This window comes from Talpa occidentalis, unplaced genomic scaffold (assembly GCF_014898055.3).
Source record: "Talpa occidentalis isolate TD23 unplaced genomic scaffold, MPIMG_talOcc4v2.1 talOcc4.7, whole genome shotgun sequence".
NCBI lineage: Eukaryota > Metazoa > Chordata > Mammalia > Eulipotyphla > Talpidae > Talpa > Talpa occidentalis.
In genome coordinates this window covers 102,454,703-102,471,928 of record NW_023605083.1, presented here as the reverse complement: position 1 = coordinate 102,471,928, position 17,226 = coordinate 102,454,703, and the positions used below count along the sequence as shown (strand labels likewise).

Below are 17,226 nucleotides of genomic sequence, written 5' to 3'. Positions count from 1 at the left end.
GCTATATTATGTGCTTTCAAATTCCAGTAATTCTACTCAGCAAAACTGAGGACAAAAGTATAAATTCCCCCTTTTCACCTCAAAAAAGGTAAGCTTTATGTTGATAAAATACAAAGCAACAACCTTTACCCTCAGCTGTTATACTGCTTTTAAAGTCAGTTAATTCTTGCAAACACACATACACAGATTTTCCCAAAAAATTTCCAACACATTTAGGAAAACACTAGGAGAGGGCATAGACGGAAAGCTATGCACTCTGCACAGTGAGGAATTCTCATCCACACTGAGTGAAGAACCCGCGGGAAACCCAGATGTGCATTTCAGAAGTCACAAACATCTTGCTTTGGTCAATAGACATCGGAATTAAGGCAGGAATCTGCAAGGCCCTGCCCGGAGCCGCTAACAAGACCCTGCAGGCCACGCACTATAATTCCAGTGCGATCCCGACACATGGCTTCCACCCTAATCACAGGAAACACCTGCTCTTTTCCCCATGATGAGTCCTAAGGTGCTGAGAAATGGTGATGAACCAAGCCCTCACAAGGCAGGCAACTGCCGGCCAGCTGCCGAGAATCCAGTCATCTCTTCGATGTCATGAAGAAAGCTGCTTAGGCAGTCTGTCAGCAGCAGGAAAAGTTCCAGCCTCGGGAACCTGACCAGCTGTCTCTTACAAAACCTTGCTGTTTTTGTCAAAAGGCTTCTCATTTACGTTTAGATACCATAGTTTTTGAAACACTAAAGTGCTTAAAGTCCATTAGTAAAAATGCAGACATGTATACTTAAATACATGTTTCTTTATAATTTTCAGTATTTAGGGGTGCCAGACAAACCCAGCAAACCTGTCCTTGGACTCACAATCTAGGCCCTGTTCTCGCGAGGTCCAGTATACAAAGCTCAGGGCACACTCACATGCCCAACCTACCAGCCCGTCGTCCCACAGGTCATCCTCTGACCTCCCACCACAGTCCCAGAAGCTGGCAAGCTGTGAGCCCCAGGACAAGGAAGTGGGGTCACCAGACAAGTCACTAGCCTGCGTGCTACACTTCTATCAGATTACTCCATAAAATTAATATTCATGCCCAAAGAGATAAAACTGTATAAATCTATTTTTTTCTATGTAACATCTTCATTTTGATGACAAAGATTTATTTAAAGGGACTGATTAGATTTAGATTCTATCTCTGGTTGTTGGGCTAGTTAGTCTCCTTAGCTTTCTTCCCAACACACATGTACACACAACACACACATGTGCATACACATCATACAAGGTACACCACACAACGTTCATGTGCATGCCGGTGCCATCCAATGCGCACATGTGCGCGCACAAATACACACACAGACATGAGCACAATACAGCATACATGTGATGTATGACCTACCTGCACACAGGGGCAGCCACGTTTGTACACACATACAAAACACACGAAAACATGCACATACAACACATCATTCCCGCAGGCACCACTACACACCTGTACACACAACGTACACATGTATATAGATGCAGGCACACACAGACCTGTGCACAAGTAAGCACACAGAGCTTGAGTTTATTGCTTCTTAGGAAGCTCAGATTCAAGAGTCAGGAATCTCCCTCTAATTTCCTTGGGAGTTACATTCATTAACTCTGCTTCATCTCTCATTTCTTTTCCTTTCATCAGTACTGTTCTTGTCTCTCTGTAATAGTTTTTAGCAGTCATTTATTTCATCATGTTTTGTTTCCATTCTGGAAATACATTTTTGGTGAAGGATTTCTGTTCTCAAATTCAGAATGCTCAGACCTCTGTACACGCGGTGTGCAAGGTCCTACACCAGAGAGTGTAGTCAGTGCAGCCTGCCCAGTGTCTGTTCCATTGAGGACTCACTCTCTGAAGCTGCCCTGGACAGCCCCCACACTATCAGGCTGAGGGCCCCTGGGACTGGAAAGACCCAGCATGGTGATGTGCACTAGTAGCTCGCACAGACCTGGAATGATGCCATGTGTTCAGACCCTACAGAGACCCAGCCACACCTGATGCCTGAGAGCTCTGCATCCTGGAGAATGGACCACCCCAATGCTACAGGGGCTGGGGCCAGGCCCACAGGAAGGAACAAGGGAGGCTGCAACTATGAAGGAAGCACAGCTTCTATGTACTTCTGTTGCCTAACAGCAATATTCATGACATGAATGGCTGAAATCTAGTTTAGGAAATACATGTCTTATCAGAAGAAATAAATATCAGCAACACAGAGGCATTGTTCCAGAAGCAAAGTTGCTCCTGGCTTGCTTTATTTTTAACATATGTTCATCTGTTTTGAAGCAACTGAACAGCTGGAGATCTTTGTGGATATTACAATGTAATAGCTGTGGACGCTTTAGCTACCACTAACAGAAACTTAGTGAGCACCTACTATGTACTAGCCAGGGCCAGCCGGGGCAAGGTAGGCAAGACACTTGTGTAAGAGCAAGGGTCCTGAGGCGCTGAGGCCTGGCAGGCAGCATCTCACACAGCTGGCCTGGCACCAACCACTCAGAAAGGGGACTGATTTAGCATCATGGCACTGAGGGTAAAACAGGTACCCACACCCCTAACATGGCTCCAGTTGTGAGATAAACTAATGCTTTACAGGTTCAGGAAATCAATTAATTAAAGATCAGTATTTCATGACTTAACAAATTCTAAGGGACAACCCATTTCAGGCTGACAAGCAACAGCTTATGCAGTGCAAGCTGGTGACCCAGGAGGGGTGGCGGTCATGGGCGCTCCTCTCTCTGGCTGCAGCTGCTTCTGAGGATTCAGTTCACAGGAAACAAGAGATGCAAAGGAGCCAGTTAGCAGAAATAATCTGGGCTTTTCTAATTTTTGCAAAACCCCCTAGTTATACAGGGATTACCCAGGATGGAGCAGAAGATGGGCTTAGTACACTAGCAGCCCTGGATATAAAACCAGTCCTGGGTCAGAAGCTCTTCAAAGAATGTGTCCAGGCTATCTTTTTTAAATGGAGCATAAGAGAACCTGGGGTCAGCCAGGCCAACTGCTACCATGAACAAATTGTGTCATTGCCAACAAATATCTCATCTTTCCTACTAATAGGAAATCTCACAACTTCAAGAAGTAGATTACCGTACAAACACTGAATATTCAATTATCTTCCTTACCTTACACTTCACAAATTTTTACACTGGCAAAACAACGCCAGGGCTTCAGTGTTCTAGGTTACTGAAGGCTAAATTTATAATGTACATTCTCTAGATTATTCCCCAAAATACAACTGGGGGGCAAAACACTTACACTTCAGCTGTCAGTGAAAACCCAGTATTTTCCATCAGATGAGAATCATATAGTATCATATTTAAACATGAAAACCAGTTATCTTGGACATCTGTTATAGGGCTGACTTTGGGATTCATCCAAGACCAGCAATAATAAACATGATTGATTCTGTATGCTAATTCTGCTGGTCTCGGCTGCCTGTCAAACCATGTGATGAAGCATGTTCTTAACCTCAGACCTGGGCACTGTGAGCAACTAGCAGAGGCTGCTGAGAGCAGGGCAGCAGGGGACATAGTTGAGGAAGATAGACAAGTCACCTCCAAGGTGGTGGCCAATGGACCTTAGATCTTCTGCATTTGATGTGTGTACACATGTGTGAGCACACATGTGGCTTGTATGGTTTACGCATATGCAGGTATGTGTGCACATATATGGCACACACATATGCACTCATGTATTGTGTGTGCCTATTTACACCTATGTAAGTGCAAATGGGTATAACTGGGATACTATTGTTTTACTTGCTAAGCTTCCCTAGGGGTGAAGGGAAAAAAACACAAATAAAGCCAAAATTAACCCCACCATTTGTGTCAGGACAAAGTAAAGTGGATGCAATGACCACTGTTCTTTCCTTTAACAGGGAAATGCCAATGCAGCACTGAGCGCAGGGTTTTGCAAAAACCCCTGGATATACAGGGATTGCCCATGATAGAACAGGAGAGTCCAGTTGGCTCTCCTTTCTTCACGTGGACACGTCGGCAACCCTCCATGACCTTCAAGGTAAAAGGCTGCGAACTGTCTTCTTAAATCTCTGTGAGGCTGGGGTGGCCTGCTTTCCACAAACACACAGGCGGGTAGACCACAAATCTCAGGACATGGTGCCCCAGGCTCACAGCCACAGGCCGTCCCTAGTCCTCATTTCCCCATTTTGTCATTCCTAGTAAACAGAAGCTCAGGAGTTCAAGGGCCTATGACAAACAACAACCCCAGCGAGCCCTCTGTGCTGTCTGCTTACAGGTCTGTGAGGAATGGAGTTTCTGATACTACTCCTGGAAACCTCATTGAATAAAGAAATCAGATTAATGTATAAATAGGCTTCAAAAAATTCATGGAAGAAATGTTTATCATAATCAATATTCACACATATTAAAACAGCACACTTATATTGGCCATTTAGAAGTCTTGTTTTATAATATAATCTATAGTGAACAAATCTAGTTTGTTTAACCAGCAGTTCCAATTATTTGGCACACACAAAATTTCTAAATCAAATTGGATCAGAAAAGTCCAATGTTCCTTTTGGCTTTTCTTGATGAATAAAAAGTATATAAGTTTGTTCCTATTCCCATAAATCTGTCTCATATATTTGTAATTTATGTCCATGTACCTTTTATAAGCCTGCTTCTCTGGTCCATTCAATTCTGGGGTACTAGAGCAGAAGGCCATTTTATTACATAGAGTGGCAATTTTTAAATGTACAAATAACTGGGCTTTACTTCCTGGATCTTCAATCACAAATGAGGTAACCTGTAACCCTGCAATCTTTTCAGAACTGTGTTCACACCCTGGAGCACCTGAGGGAACCCAGTGCCTGGCTGGTTGCCCCTCATGGCAACAGAGGCTACAGTCACCCCACTGCAGGTGCACCTGAGGAGTCTCGACAGCTGCCGATTCCACAGGATAAGCCCAGGCCCTGCCTGTACCCTGCAGTGACACAGACCACTACCAGGTCTGCCTCTCCCAAAGTAACTGCCACTGTTTCATCTAGCACATCTGTGCGCCTGTGTGTTCCAGGTCAACATTCTCTTCTGCTTGTTCCACTCATGGAATGAGATTGTCATGACAATGACTTTAGACATAATACATGATAAGCAAAAATTCCCACAGTTCCTTAAAAGCAAAATTACAGGTCAGCAATAGACAGAGGAGAACAGAAATCAAACTGCTAACAGATAATTCAATAGGACTTTCAAAGGCTAGGATTTTTAAGGATCTGATTGTAGATATCCTATTTTAACCATACAACCACTTTAAAAAATAAAAGTTGAGCAAGTCATGAAAATTAATAATGAATTATGACACTACAATAATTATCAATGTTATGCACATAATTATCATATGCCTTAAGAGACAGATTTCCAAATTCATATCTTAAATCTAGTGAGAGTTAAATAATTTTGAATAATCTTTAGATTTGAATATGTCCTTTGAATATAACAAAACCGTCCTGGGAAACTCACATGATTGACAGAGACCACACCCAGAACACACATCTGTCCACACAATACTGAAACCGTGTCAATCAAAATCCTCACATCCAGAAAGGGCTGCACCTGCATTCCTGAATGGGAGGGTTCACCCCAGATACAGGATGGCTTTGGTGACTACACAGCCATGCCAGCGGACAGGCCTCATGCTTTCACAGTGTTTGTAAATTTCCCTGCAAAGTGCCACTGAATTTGTTTCAACTACATGTGGTCTAAAGTGACCGCAGACTGGCAAGCGGTTCCTTGGACAGCAAACATTAACGAGACTGAAATAGGCGCCTCTCTCACACTGTATCAACCAAGAACACCTGGGAACCACACTCCCCCTGGACCCCAGCCAGTCTACCTCATCTCAGTGTGGCCAGAAGCCATCATTTCCGACTCTTCCAGATGTCAGAGGCTGCAGTGTCTCCGCACAACAGTTACCTACGAGATACTTCAGGCATCAAAACCAAGTTGGTGGCATTGTCAGCTGGCACCCATGAACACATCCTGAGGGAGTGGCAGGATGTGTGCACTGGTGGGAAAGGCGTGCAGTGGCACAGCAGGGACTGATTTCATACTCAAGGACAGGTCTGAGCCAGTGGCTGGCACGCAGGCTCCGGTCACGACACACGGCAGGTCACCGACATGGAAATCTTTCTACTGTCCATTTTCCCTTACAGGTGCAACTATTTATGCAAAATGATCCATTTTATCAACTCCCACAAAGCCTTATGAGGCCAGGATTTTAAAGTCACTTACAAAAGTCTCACTGGCTGAAATCATAGTTTGCTAAGGTCACTGGACTTCTACATCCAAGACCCAAACGTACACCTCTTTCTGCTCAGAGGTAAACCTGACTCGTGACAGCACTATACTGTACATTTCTTTAGCCAAACACTTAAATACAGGGGCTTAAGCCAGCCTTGTCTGGGCAGTGTCACCCCTTTCCACTTCATGGCTCCATCTCTGCCTCAGCTCACCCATGTGTCCCTGCGACGCCCTATTTCTGGACAGAAGCAGCACTCACCCAGTCTTCAGGAAAGTCAAAACCCAACCTCATAATAAAACAGGTGAGCAGGGAGGCTGGGACTTGCTCATGGAGCCTCAGCGGTCACCGTGACACTGGTCTCCACCCCAACAAGCTGAGAAGGCAACCAACTACCCACATTTTGCTGCCCTCTAGACACAGGGACACCAGTTGTGACAGACACGGGTCCTTGCCCATTCAGGAAGCATTAAATGTTAAAGTGCAATGAGCAAGTTTCTGCTCCAACATCACCTGTGGGCTCCACTAGGGCCCCCATTTCCTCAAGTACAAAGCTCCTTTTCCAAACCCAGGGTCTCCTCACTCGAGTCCTTGCCTTCACCCAGAAAGATACCCTGAGGACAATCCTCCCTCCCACCCCTTCTAGTCCTACTCAGGGCCACACCGCTGCTGGGTTTCCTTGTCCTCTGATAAATCCACCCTCTCTCTCTCTCTCTCTCACAATGTATTTCCATAGCCAAAGTAAGGATAATCACACACACGGTCTCCATCCTTAAAGGGAAGGTGAAGCATGAAGGACCGGGGGGGGGGGAGGGCGGGGGGCGGGGGATGATATAGGGGGACGGGACAGAATAAGATGCCAATCAATTTTCTCTGAAGGACACTCCTCCTTCCCTTTCTATGTCCATGCCCCCCACAACCAAAGTCAAGGTGTCTCCACCAAAGCCTCATGGAGCCAAGTCATCCTGGAGAACACGCATCCCTCTTCTTCCCACCACCTCTTCCCCATGCTCCAGGCACCTCACCCCTCCCACCTCTGCCACCCTCCATGGGTGCTGGCCCACCACAACACACTCCCTCTGGCTCATGCTCAGAGGAGGCAGGCACATCTAGTTGAGCACCCTTCTGGCTTGGGCTGCTCTCCTGTCTGCACAAAGGACACTGCACCACACAGGGACAAGATAACAAAGGAGGGAATGGCCGTGCCTTGTGCAGCCACAACAGGGTGAAACCACAGGCCCACAGCAGGGCCAAAGAGCACACTACTTTCTTGCACCCAGCAGCTTGTCTGTGACACCAAATGCCTTCACTTGGGGAGTGGCGGGGTGGGGGGTGGAGGGGCAGACACTGAGGGTCATGCTGCCCACTTTGGGGCCATGAACTCTGCAGGGAGGCCCAAAGTTATTCACTGGAAATCCCTTGTGAAATTTGCTGCATAGAGAGAACTACGTTTCTGGGATGCATAAGTAAACAACCTTTCATCATGAAAGCTAGAACGATGCTAGGGCTCAGCACACAGCAGGAACAAGTGGACAGGACCCACAGCACAGAGTGCCAAGCAGCAGAGACACCAAAGGGACAACAGACTCCCTCCGCCACTTAGGGCTGGTCAGGGGCTATGGAGAACTAAGAGATGGGGGTCATAGCTGCAGGGTCACAGGGGCCAGCTGGAGTCAGGTGAAAAAGAGCCTGCCTGTCTGAGTCACACAGCGTGAGAACAGAGTGAATATGTGCATCGGGAGTGCACTGTTCTCTGGAAAGAGTCTGTCAGCCACCCTCGGGCCACAGTGATGTCTTCAGCCTGACCACAGAGGCAGGGGGGCCCTGTGGAGCTGGCTGCACCTCATTCCAACACAGATGCTGGTAGTGCTGCTGTCTCCAATGGAGGTGAAGCAGTTCTTTTTTAAAGGCTATGGAATCACAATTCTGACTAGTAATCAGAAATAGAAAACTCAGGAAGCCTCAGAACTGTGCTTTCAGATTTGCCAGGCTCTCTCTACTTAGTATTCCAACAAGACCCTCCCCCTATGCTGTGTGCTGCTCAGCACCCACCAGCTGTGTTGACCCCCACCACACACAGCAGGGGACAGCAATCCACAACTTTCAGAGTTGGTGATTTCATTTCTTAGACTATGTATTTGGGGAAATGTTTCCATATTTCCTACTAAGTACACAGTAACTTTACATTCCCTGCATTAGCAATGTTCTATTCCCTAGAACAGAAGGCACTGTCTTCCCAAGGGAAGGTGGACAATGCCTTTGACCTTGACTTTTGCTAACAATTCAAACACTTCTGGGTCTTTCCACTGCCCCTTTCCCTGGAGCAGATGAATTGGAAGTTTCTGAAAGAGAAGGTCCCACATGCCCCAAGACAGCCAGGGATTTTAGGGGAGGGGGCGCCTTAGTAACACTGGACTTCAGGGGCGTGGACTGCGTCTGGGCACCAATACAGCTAGTGCTGTGCCCTACGCCAAAGGTGCTGGCACAGCCAGGTGATGGTATCAAACCCATTCCCACCAACATCAAGTTAAAGTGAAAACCTACTGTTTTGTCATTTTACCAATAACACCATTACTGGAATGTTACTGAGGGAAAAGCCTGCGGCCTCTCCTCCTTCCTCTAAGCCCTTGGGAAGTCCCTCTTTTCTGGGGAGCATTCAGGGCTAGCTCAGTCATGATCTTCTAAGCTTTAGAAAATGCACAAGAGGTTACGAGGTACTGAGGAAAACAAACAATGGATGTTACAGTACATACATTCTGGTGGAAGTCTGTTCTTTCTAAAAGCAAGTCTCTCAGTTTTCTTTCTGCTTTCTGCCAAGCTAAACAGGACTCCGTAAACATACTGGCGAACTGGCCTATAGAGCAGGGCGGCGGGAGGCAGGTCTTTGCTGGCTTCATCTTCAATAGAAACAGCAATTTTGATTTCACCCTTTGCATGGAAGAAAGCAGAATAATATTGCACATTTTTCATGTTGAATTTACAATAAACTCACAGAAATATACTATATTATCTCCAGTTAATGACATTGCAATTCCATTCCAAATCAATTGCTTTACAGCTTGCCTACACGGAGATGTTTAGGGAGAGTTCATTTAGCAGGTTGTAGTCAAAACATATGCTCAAAGTCAAAAATCTACAGTATTTTATCTTTAATCTGGAATCAAGAACAAAAGAAAACAACTTAGATGATCCCAGAGTCTTTGAAACAATCTAGACAGATAACATGAGACAACAAACAGAACAGAAAATTTTCTGAGAACTTGCAATTTTCATTTATGAGTCAGGATGGTCATATGTAACAAATTTCATCATTTTCAATGACCTACATGAAATCCAAGAAATGAGCATCCTGAAAATGAAATGGTCAAGTTTTCTTAACCAAGCTCTTCTACAGAAGAACCCTTACCCAGCAGAACTCTCTAAGTATTAATGTTTTTGGCCTGAGTTAGGCCCCACCAAGTGAGCAGGTCATGATGAATGGGCCTCCCAAATGTCAGGATGTGACTCTGGGCAGAGGAGGGCTCTGCTCTGCGCACACTGTGCAGCCATGACCACACCACCAGGAGACAGGGAAGGCTGTGGCCATGTACAGAAACCCTGTGCTCCCGTCCCAGATACCAAGGCATATTATATCTCAAGAGCTCGTGCAAGGAAATTTACTTCGCAAAGAATACATCCGTAACATAAAAATCTATTCACGATCTTCAATGTCTATTAAATGTATTAACATATACTTTTAAAAATAATTTCATAGCATTTGCAGTTTTATACACATAAATGTAATTTAAATTGGGCCCTTCCTATCTCCTCAGTACCCGCAACTCAGTAGCTACATGTGGTCAACACTCTGGAGAATGTGCTCTCTTATCTGACAATGCTCAGACAATTCTCCACATCACTAAGAGGCATGCCCTCACTGAGGGGGGTCAGTCTACCAGAGTGATCAGCTCACAGGGAACATTGCCGTAGAGCCTAACTTTTTTCTAACATATTGAGAAGTTTAGGTGCATTTGAAAATGAAATGACAGTCAAGTTTATGTTTCTCAACCACAGTCATTTTGTCAATATTTGCCCTTGAAGACGGGGAAACTGGAAAAGAAGATAGGCAGTTTGCGTCACTCAGACCCATCCGACCACTGCCCCTTAGACCCAAAGAATAAGCGTGCAGGACACTTGCTGACTCAGTGGGAGGTCCAGGGGCCTGACACCCCAACAACCTGATGGGAAAGGGTGCACGCCTCCCAAAACCGTGGTCCCTTACTTAGCAAAATCCTTTTTTCCACAACTGTAACTTTTCACTTACCCTTCTAATTTATGTTGAACCTGAAAAATAAAACGTTTACCTTAAACCATAATATGAAAAGTGATATTATACATGCGTGCCCATATCACATAATTTGGAAGTAATTACACTTTAAAATTATATTAAAGGAGTTGAGTAAGTAGCAACAATCATAATCATCTTTGTGTCTTTAGTTTATAAAAGTAAGTACAGTTCACATTAGTCAATTAAGCTTGAGTCTAGCTCAGAAGTGATGGGACAGAAGAGATGTTTGCATTTGACTACATTTTACAAACCTTAGATGGATGCAGGAAGTACAAAGAGAAAAGTCTGATTATCTGTGGTGATACAGACATCGATGAAAAAATATTAAAAACGCATGATAGTAACAAACCAATTCTGCGTAAGAAATCTGGTCACAAGGTAACTTACTCAACTGTGGGCCTACGATTATATATGCCAACATAAAGAAACACACACAGCACCATTTGAGACACCAAGATTCAAAAACAATTAATGCCATGCTATATGTCTAAGCATACACTTAGGAGGACACTTACACAGTGAAAGTAAGACACTGTGCAAAACCATAATTGCATTTTTGACTATTCACGTTTCAAAATCCTGTAAGCCTTTTGCTGTACATGATATAAAAATTGCACTAGGTGAGGTAGAGGAAAAAGTCGAAGTACATGACACACTATTAGCTACCAAGAAGGGGGAATTTGTAGGGCAAATAATAAAGAAATGCAGTATTATGTGAGATACTGGAATTAAGCCTAACACTATGCCACAAACATGGTGTAGAAAATCTTGAAATTAGAAATAAAGAGAATAAAACGACAAGTCAGAAAATAATATGATGCTAATTAGAAGTTTCAATGAAATATACTATCGAAGGGGAAAAAGACTTTTCACAAGGTCTTTTTCAATTGTAAATTGAAAATCGCAAATTTTCATATTTTTTCTTAAAGTTTAGAAAGGGGAAAATGAACTTGGTGGCAAGCAGTTTGTAAGAGAGAAAAAAACATTTCCATCAGGCACCAGACAACCTGAGTGAGCGCCATGTACACCCACCCGCATACCTTGGTCAGTACGTGGAAGATGTAGGGGTACATCAGCCCCTTCTTGTGCCGGTGCTCGGCTACTCTCAGCACCTCTGGTGCCACAGGGGGCAGGGGTGGGGTGGTGATGTCCATGTGGTTCCTGGTGGGCATGGACAAGAGGCACGGAATTGGCTGCACAGTGCCAATCTGGCTCCCCTTCCCTTCCACGAGCTGGCTGCCCGAAGAGGCAGAAGACGAACCTTCCACCTATGAAGCAACAGAAGAGAGGGGGAAACAGTTAGGCCACATTACATGACTCATGTGGGTCTGTCCACCAGTGAGGCACAACCCCACCTAGAGATATTAGAGGCATAACAGGATTTCCCCCAATCCTCCATGGATAAAAGGAGTGAGTAGTAAGTAGATACCCCTTGGCCACAGGAATAGCAGGTGTACTGACCCTGAGCCTGCAGGGGTCTGCACTAGGGGTGGGAGCCTCTCTCTGCTGGACCCTTTTCTAGGGCCCCGGGGGGTGAAAGTGGCTTCTGAGGTTGTGACCCCAGGCAGCCTTCCCTGTCCCACCTGCCTCCTGTGTGGTCAATGCCTATTTTTCTTCATTGCTTGGGAACCCTGCCTGACCCCAATTAAGATCATTCTCTTCATAGGAATGTCTGTCAATGGTTATATGACCAGAAACTCCAGAATTGGGGTTCTTGTCCAGGCCAATTCAGGTGCTCTCTTCAACACCATAGTTAACAGTGAAAAAACTCAAGTATTCTCCTTGGCTAGTGTAAAGTCCCAAATTAATTATATGCAGGGAACTGTTTACCAAAAGTTGAAGGGACAAAAACAAGCCAATCCCATTTAAAATGATGAGTCAGATCTATATACACTGACATAGAAATATGTACACAATCTATTATCAGGTAAAAAAATACCAGTTCTGTGGCAACCAACTGCCAAATTAGGGATGTATGAAGGCAAAGAAAAGCTTGGATCCCAAACAATCACCTAGTGACAGGTTGTGCAAGGCTGTGGCTGAGGGGAGGGGAGCAAAAGGGACACTAAGACTTCGCTCTATAAACTTTAGTCTGAATTGTTTACTAAGAGCAATTATTATTTGCACAATACATAGCTATTTTCCTTTCTCAGAATAAGTATTGGAAATAATTGCTCATTGCTTGATTTTGTGCCACCCTGAAGACATACATTTTTCTGTTTTGAAACAAAATGTATTGCCTATAATGGTATGTAATTAAGTGCTTAATTTTATCCTTAAAACACAAAGCACCAAAATTAGTCTTAAGCAGAACATGGATAATTCACAAGTCTTTTTCCAGGCTCTCCAGCTCCTCAAAATGTAGACAGAACTGAAAATGCTTTGAAGGTTCTTTATAAACAATAGGAGCTCACAAAGTGTTTCTGCTGCAGGATACTCACAACAGTGAGACAATACGAGCATTTTAGATGGATTTCAGGCATTCTGCTAAACCTGTGTGTGAACAAGTCCTCTTCCAGGCAGATGTGGCTCACCATGAGGATCAAATGTAGGGATGATGTGGTTTTTAAGTTCAAAGGGTATTTCTAGAGATCACTATCAATTGGCATAAACAGAAAAAAAGGAGACCTGGATATCATTTTCATCTTTAATGCTCATATTAAAGATATGCTTCTCATTTATCACAACAAAACCCTACGAGGAAGACTCTGAAAAGATCTAGTATCAAGCAGGTGATGCAGTGATGAGAAGGCACCAACCCAAGGAGGGGCCTCCAATAGTTACCCTGCAAATATCTGTGATTCCCTTCCCCTCTCCTCTTACTCCTATGAATGTCTATAACTCCCCTCCCTCTCCCCCTGCAAATACCTGCATTTCTCAATAACATGCTGTGAAAAACAACACTGTTTATCTCAGGGCCTCCCCAGTGGCGCAGTGGGTTGAGCGCAGCACTGTGAAGCTGTCCGCAGCCTCTGCAGCGCAGGTTCAATTCCCAGCCAGCCAGAGAGATTCCCACATGGTGAGGCAGACCTCTCCTGCCGCCCACAGCTCCCCTCAGCAGTGTACTTCAGTCCTTCTGCCTGTTCTGCTCCCCTCTCTGTCTCTGGTGAATTCTCTCACCCTCCCACACCTCTGGCCTGTACCCCAGTGCTTGTATAAATAAATAAATATTTAAAAAAAAAAAAAGATTTAGGAAAAAACAACAACACTATACTTCAAATCTGCCCTAAGGCCACATGCTAAGAGTCAGTGTGAAAGAAAAGTGCAGCCAACTACCTTTGTTTGGTCTCCGGGGTCTCCCCGTGCTTGAGGCTCTGAGTGGCTTCCCGTCTTCTCCCAGCCAATTTTGTTCCCACTGATATGGCTGCACACAAAAGAACAACGTGACCATTAGTGCCGACACCCCCCCTCCCCATGCTTTAGCCTGTGGACCAAGGACACACCCTGCTTAACTGAGCTCACCTCCCCAGCAATGTCCCCAGAGACTCCCCACCCCACTCGGTCAGAGGTGCTACGCCCTCATTGAGGGAGAAACATCCAGAACCGAACCTATGCCTCACCAGCAGCTCAGAGACCAACAACAGGCTCAGCCACAAGGGCAGAGGAAAAAAAACGAAACCCTGCCTTTAAGAAGTTCTCCATTGTCTTAGAGAAACAAGACCAAAAAATCACATTTCATTGACAATTATCAGATCGTAGATTCAATGTCATCTGGATCAGATATTCACTTAATTTATAAATGAATGTGAGGTTCGACTGGCCAATTAACAATAAACAGGTGGTTCTGCCCACTCATGCCACAAGACCCACAGGAGAAGCCGGTGGGATGTGCCTTCCAGGCACAGGGCGGTGAGTGAATGGGAGCTCAGAGAACAGAGAGCTAACATGTCTTATCTGGGGAACGGTTTTATTTGGCAAAGTGGTAAAGAAACAGGGTGGGAAAAGAAGCTGGAGAAGATTACTGAGCATCTCACAAGCCAGAATGAGGTATTTCCATCAGGATTTTTAAAAACCACAGGCTGTGACCCATCAGCAGCCTAGGAAAACAATTTAGTGAACTGAACTAGCATCTTTTATAAACTGAAAAACATAGACCAGAATGTGTGAAAATGGTCTGAAGGGCTGATCATTTCACATGTTCATTGTACATTATGGGCCATAGCACAGAAGATGTCTCCTGAGGTTCCCCAGCAAACTGCAAAATGCCTCATTTGAAAAGCATATGGCCCACCCCCAACTGGCAGACCCCTCAGAAGGGTCACAGGTACTGCTGTGGGAATGGCTGTCAGTTCATATCCACCTCCACACACCCCACCACCCCCACAGGCTCTGCATCCTAACTAGCTGCCAAGACCAGCGCTGGCCACAGGGTGCTTATGAGGAGCTTCTGGGCTTGCCTTTCTCACTGACCCACTGACTCTCCTCTCTTTCTGTCAACTTTACTTCTGTCACAAAAACACAGAAACAAAAGTGCAAAAAGCAGAGGAGAGAGGACAAGTCATCCATCTTAAATCGAGAACCATGTCCCACACAGCGATCTCAGCACTCTGCCCCAGGCCTCCACAAAGTCACAGGGTGAGACCTGAGATGCCCCATGCGGACAGGTTCTGTACAGACTGGAGAAGCCACTGCTCTGTCCACGCCTGCAGTGTGCCATGCTTACAAGCCCTAGTGATGAGAAGGCACCTGCAGTGTTGCGGGAGCACGCAGATAGACCCTGCTTCCAGTCAGAGAAAGTGCCACATGGCAAAGTAGGTGGGAGGCTGGGGAAGCTTCCAGACAAGTCTCAGTGAATGGGTTCCATCAGGACACAATCCAGCACACTGCCATTGGACGGCTGTGGCATGACATGTCAAAGAGGGAAGCAGTGGGCAGATGGCTAATCACACAAGTTCCAAGTGAATACCCGAGCCACACCAGCCCTGCCATGATACCAGGCGTGTACAGAGGGGACTGCTCGCGTGCTTCTCACTAAAAGGCCAGGGACATTTACTCAGTGAAATTTTACAATAAATTAGATGGAGACTTGAAAGTTTTATGAAACAATATCCATCACATACAATTTGAAACATCTGAGAATAACCTACCCACAAAGAACTACACCAGTTACAAGCAAAGGGCTTCATGGATCTCTGCAGCTGGGACACAGCAAGTCTCCCTCCCTGTGGAGAAGGGCTACAAGGCCCCTAATGAGAAGCTCATCTTGCTGTCCTATGCCCCTGAGCATCAGGCTTGGGGCTGTTGCAGAGGCTCTGGCTCAACATCAGCTCATGCTCTCTCTGCACACTCTGCACCCACTCAGCACTTTCTATCTCCTTAGTCTTTCTGGGGGGAGTGCAGCAGTCCCCGCACAGTCCCAACTCACACCTGCCAATAATTATGGGATGAGGGCCTTTCCCCAGGTGTCCTCTTGAAATAGTCTCGCATTTTCCACTTGACTGTAAAAAATGTGTGGCTTCTTCTCCCTAAAATTAAAGAAGTCACTAGACAATATGGACACAAGTTCTTGGTCAAGTATATGGATGACAGTCTTGGCCCTCTGCTGGACTGCCCCAGCCATGGTGCAAGAAGTTTTATGCAATACCCCACCCCACAGGTCCTGCTTGACTTTACACCTCTGTGCAGCCTTCCCCGACTCCACGCCTACTCCTCCCACCACTGTGTCTCCTGCACGCACGCACTGGACTCATCACTACCTGTAATCACTGTCCAGTTCCTCACTCGACTGTCAACCCTGTGAAGACAGAGCATGACACAGCTACCCCACCATCAAGTGGACACTCAAATGTTGAACAAACACATCACATAATTGCAGTCTAAAGGATATGTGGGCAAAGAGGTACAAAGCCACTTATCTTTGTGTGACATAAACACAACTGAGGTCCTGTTGTGATGTGGAGACTTCCCCAGAACACAAGCTGAATGCACAGCCCCACATGCGCCTGCCACAGCCGTGACACAGGACGGCATAGGAACCTGCACCTAGCTAATAAAGGGAAAGACTGTCCCTCCAAAGACCACACAGACCTGGAATCTGAATCTTGGTTTTGTTCTATATAGGTTATCAAACTAAAAATAAAATATATCTAGATGCTTATATGACATTTTAATAAAATCTAAAATTCAGCCCAAAAGTACCTTGACAATTTCCTTTTTTAAAAAAGTCCACACAGAGGCCTCCCTGGTGGCACAGGTGGTTAAGCACAGCTGTGAAGCTATCCGCAGCCTCTGCAGTGCCGATTCGATCCCCACCAACCTCGGAGTAACCCACATGGCACAGCAGACCTCTCCATCTCACCTGCTGCTCCCCTCAGCAGTGTATTTCATCAGTCTGCCTGTTCTGTTCCCCACTCTGTCTCTGGTGAATCCTCTTACCCTCTTGCACATCTGGCCTGTACCCAGGTTCTTGTATAAATAAAATAAATCTTAAAAAATAAATAAAAATTAAAATTAAAAAGTCCACACAATTTCAATGGGACAACTCCATTACAACTACCAAGAACATGGAATATTTGAATGGGACAAATACCGTGCCTTGGAGAAGATGGGTAAGAGAGTTCAGAGCATTCAATTACCATCAGGCTCCAGTCTCCACGACTGTTCACACTCAGCCACCCAGGATAG

At 45.4% G+C, this 17,226-nt stretch overlaps 1 protein-coding gene across 2 annotated transcripts in view; it reads right to left on the bottom strand.

Moving 5' to 3' along the window:
- Positions 1-17,226, bottom strand: part of FAM120A (family with sequence similarity 120A) — a 103,976-nt gene that overhangs the window by 22,866 nt on the left and 63,884 nt on the right. For both annotated transcript variants that reach the window (XM_037493559.2, XM_037493558.1), the window contains exons 8-10: positions 13,879-13,966; positions 11,643-11,870; positions 9,029-9,203 (exon numbers count right to left, since the gene is read on the bottom strand). In XM_037493559.2, the coding sequence (XP_037349456.1) occupies positions 9,029-9,203; positions 11,643-11,870; positions 13,879-13,966 (491 nt within the window). The remainder of the gene's footprint in view (positions 1-9,028; positions 9,204-11,642; positions 11,871-13,878; positions 13,967-17,226) is intronic.